This window comes from Pinus tabuliformis, chromosome 4_1, assembly GCF_031772625.1.
Source record: "Pinus tabuliformis cultivar Carrire ecotype Pingquan chromosome 4_1, CPIR1, whole genome shotgun sequence".
In the NCBI taxonomy this organism is placed as follows: Eukaryota; Viridiplantae; Streptophyta; class Pinopsida; order Pinales; family Pinaceae; genus Pinus; species Pinus tabuliformis.
Genome location: NC_142303.1, coordinates 568,000,542 through 568,005,073, shown reverse-complemented (window position 1 = coordinate 568,005,073; position 4,532 = coordinate 568,000,542). Strand labels below are relative to the sequence as shown.

General features: G+C 31.6%; 1 protein-coding gene across 1 annotated transcript; it reads right to left on the bottom strand.

Annotated features, from left to right (window-relative positions):
- Positions 1-3,008: 3,008 nt before the first annotated feature.
- LOC149177159 (heavy metal-associated isoprenylated plant protein 39-like) lies at positions 3,009-4,187 on the bottom strand. Its single transcript, XM_089423314.1, has 3 exons — positions 3,903-4,187; positions 3,513-3,588; positions 3,009-3,394 (listed from the first exon to the last, which is right to left on the bottom strand). Exons 1-3 carry the CDS (start codon positions 3,909-3,911, stop codon positions 3,126-3,128), a joined length of 354 nt encoding a protein of 117 aa, XP_089279440.1. The 5' UTR covers positions 3,912-4,187; the 3' UTR covers positions 3,009-3,125.
- Between the last annotated feature and the right edge of the window lie 345 nt (positions 4,188-4,532).

The window sequence follows — 4,532 nt, the reverse complement described above, 5'->3', positions numbered from 1 at the left end:
GCCAACTAGACTAAAACCTCTTCTTCTCCTCTGACAGGGGAAGCACCTTAGTGCAAAGACACTAACAGAAGGACTAGACACCGGAGCACAAAGACGCAAGAAATGAACCCAAACCAATTGGTTGTCACCACAATCACCTCCAAATTGCCCTTCTACCACCAAGTCCAATTGTTGCTCCCCTAGGGGAACGTCTCAGGATTCCAGGGTAAGAATAGCGCGAGCGAAAGACCCAAACAATAGTGAACAAACAGAAGACATAGATGCCACCCCAAGCATTGATAACACTCAGGAAGAAAGCTAGAAAGTAGGGCATAAATAGACATTAATGCTGACCAAATTACCATGCATAATTCCCTCAATCTGCTAACAGAATTGCGGAACTAGACAATGGGAGAAAGACTTAACAATTTTGCTAACCATTCACGGTGGAGGGGGCGACGATGGTGATTTCTCCACCACTCCCACACTACCCAAGGGCCGAAGAAACCAGACATACTACCCTTACTTAGGCCACATGCTACCAGCAACCATACCACTACAAAAATATGAAAATTCTAAACCCCGATGGTCGCCTTAAACCAACTTACCATACCAACACACATTCTCGCAAAATTGTTAAACTCACTTTACACCTTACATAATGGGAGGACAAACTATTTATCCTCATTCTCATCCGTTGAATGTAGACATTCATTACACATGTGTCTGGGATGCCTTGATGTTCGTCACCCCCATTAGCGAGAAAATATATCTTTAATATGTAAGTTAAAAAAAAACATATTTGAAAAACAACAATAAATTTATAATTAAATCTAGATTTTGTTTTAGGCTAAAATTGAAAAAAAAAAGGGTAAAAAGTAAGGGTATTCATTATCTATATAATAACATATAAAAAATAATTTATGGTAAATCTATTTTAAATAAATATTAAGTATTGCTCAATTTTTTTAAAGTACAATATTCTATGATTTAAAAATAATTTATGATGATAAATCTCTTTTAAATACAAAAATATTAAATTAAGCATTTTTCAAAAACTTTTAAGTGCAATTTTTTTTTATCATTAGTAAGAAAAAATTAAAATATTATATAAAATTAAATATTAAAAATATATAGAACTAAATAGTAAAAATATTATACTTTATTTGTTTTAATATTCGAGATATATATATATATATATATATATATATATATATATATATATATATATATATAATTCAATCATTTGTTTTAGGCTTTTTTTTAATAAATTTATTAGGATGTCATAGAGTTATATTTTATTTAAGGTGTATTTTTTCTTATGTATTTTTTTACCGATGTTGTTTCTTCTATTATGTGTCTTTGTTGTGTTAAGACATTCCTTGATGGGGTGTTTTGTTGAGGCATTTCTTGATATGAAGTCACTGGTTCAATTCCCACCTCAATTAAGATTATATATTAGACATAAAAATGTAATCATACCAAACTTATAAAAAACAAAAATTTATATCATTAATTTTTTTTTTTAATAAAAATTATAATTTAAAAAAATTATATTAAATTAAAAAAAAAATATTATAAAAATTTTAAATTTAATCATTATTTAAATTTAGAGTAGTCTTTACCATCAAAATTAATAAGAAATTAACTAGAGAAGTCAAACTACATTAAAAGACCGTATTTATTTTCATATATAGACTTATAACCAGATGTTATTAGAAAATACGTAGTTTCTCACGAGAAAGTACATGGTTTTATAAACGTAGTTGAGGCTCTCCGTAGAAAAGAGAGATTGGTTTTCCTATGATTATTGTCAGCGAGAAAAACCGTATTTATTTTCATATATAGACTTATAACCAGATGTTATTAGAAAATACATAGTTTCTCACGAGAAAGTACATGGTTTTATAAACGTAGTTCAGGTTCTCCTCAGAAGAGAGAGATTGGTTTTCCTATGATTATTGCTAGAGAGATTGGTTGAGAGAGATTGGTTTTCCTATGATTATTGTTAGAGAGATTGGTTTTCCTTATGACTATTGTTAGAGTAAAATTCTTTGTGGAATCTAGATTAAAATTTAGAAGGGTTTCCATCGCTCTGCGATCCCTATTTTTATTATTTGAATAATAACTAGCTTTTCTTAAATATAAAGAAATAAATTAACCGGATGATAATTCACTTTTCATATAAAGAAATAAATTAACTTTTTCAAATTCAGAAGCATGTTTAACTAAACAATATGTTTACTACAAATCATTTTAAATGATATTTAACTAAACAACATATTTACTAAACATCATTTTAAATGATATAAATAGAAATTATATAACTAGGCAATATGTTTATCAAAAATCTAGAAATTATATAACAAATAAAAATAATAACAAGGATAATAGATTTTAAGAAAATAATAAATATCAATCTTGAAACATAAACTTAAATCCATGTGAGAGTGCCGTATCATTCTCAGGAGAGATACATTTCTAAAAAATAAAATCACTTCATGCATGACCACATGGACGAGATCAAGCCACATCTAGGTCTACGTTTCACCACAAACGAACAAAAAGTTTCTTGGTGGCATGCTTATCAGAATTCCAATTTGAAAAACGGTCAGAGGAAGTATTGATATCCAGTATATAACTTTTAAAGGATCAAAGTCAGAGGTTCCCCTGGAATATCTTGGAGATCTGGCGATTACGATTTATATTAGACATATGATTGAACTTCTAGTTGTTATTTATTTATTTTTATTTAAATCTAGGATAATTGTTTATATTAGATTTATGATTGAATTTTTAGTTGTTATTTATTTATTTTTATTTTTTTTACTTAAATCTAAGACAATTGGTAGCTGGTGAGAGTTATACTGAACAGACTCAGGATCAAATCTAACTGGCTGTCACTATAAACCTAGGCTACGTGCAACACATTGCAAACCACACAATAGCAAGAAACTTATGCCTCAACAAGAACCGAGACGTTCGCTATAAAATCGCTTACTTTTATAACCAAGACACAACAGATCATATATATTCAATAAGATTTGAACCCTAATAAGATCATATATATAGTTGCGATTATTATTATAAGAAGATCATCCCACTATTGGGATACTCATTATAAGAGCATCCAACCATTGGGAAACTCAGATCTCGCAAACATGTAGGATGTAAGATGGGTATCCGTAACCACTGGGATACGCATTATATACAACTGGAGGAACCTCCTCCGCCGCATCCTCCTTCTCAGCGTCCTTCTTCTTCTCTTCATCCTTTTTCTCCTCTTCAACAGGACCCACGCTTAGCAGCTGTGCTCGGCAGCCCACTTTCCTTAACTTTTTTGCGAGATACACAGGATCTGCATCTCCCAACGCAGTTAGGGTTCCCTCCTCCATGTTCACTTCAACAGAGTCCACTGTAACATAGCAGTTGCAGAATTAGGAAACCTGTACAAATCAACAAACAGATACGAAATGGAAGTAAAATCTTTGCTTGCATGTAACGCCATAGATAGAGGTAGTGAAGATTCGAACCTCCTGCTCCGGCCACAGCCTTCATAGCCCTTATCTTCATTTTCTCATCCTCCATGGACGATTTAAACACCATTTTCTGGACATCAAAATCACGGTTAATGTTTTAATGGCTTTTTTTTTGTTAGGTAACGTACTGAAGGAACATTTAAATTATCAAAATTACTTGGTAAACTAGGGCACACCAACACTTAATATGGTTTAATTTTTACTTATATAAACTCGTGATCTTTCCATCACAAAATATCTGAAGAAAAAACCCTATCCAAGCCTATTTTACTCCCCTTGAGCCCACTACTGCCTAACACTGGTTAATGGTGTCTATACAGAAAATCTTCAATCAATCACAAAAATAACTGTAACACACATTAATAATATGGGCAATGTGCATACCTTCGACATTTTGATAGCCGTTTGCAGAAATAAAAACGTTTACTATCTCAGCGTCCAGGCAGATCAAATGGAAGAATGGTTGTGATGAGCGAGGAATTGGTTGCGTGAAGAAGATTAATAGTTGCAGGGCGAGCAAAGTCAGCTTCTTGTAGAAATCAGTCACTTCAGGAAGGTTCTGCGTTCATGTGGGAAAGAGCAGTATTGACTAGATGCTGGTTTCAATCAAATCTGTCGAGCCAAGAAAGAGACCGATCGGATGGACGCGGGTCCTCTGGCTTAGGTGTCTTCGTGGAGTTAATATAGACGCGGTTGCGCAGTTTCTGAAAACGACTGTTGTTAAGTTTTTTAGTTCGTAAACATTGAATCATGAAACAAATTGAAGATATTATTAGATTTCCTTAATATACCTTTACACTGTTACAAATAAAATAGTTCACTTCTTACACTGTTACAAATAAAATAGTTCACTTCTTTTATTTTAAACATTTTGAAAAACATATTATATACATATATAAACACATGTGGTCAAACAATTCAGAAAGACTTTTGGTTATAATTTTGCATTATTACTAATAAAAAGTTGAACTTTTAATTATTATTTCATAATTTAATGAAAATTGAAATATTGAT

Coding starts and splice junctions, on each gene's coding strand:
- LOC149177159 (XM_089423314.1), bottom strand. Junction 3,395..3,512: donor GGCTGTGGCCGGAGCAGGAG/GTTCGAATCTTC, acceptor GCTATGTTACAG/TGGACTCTGTTGAAGTGAAC.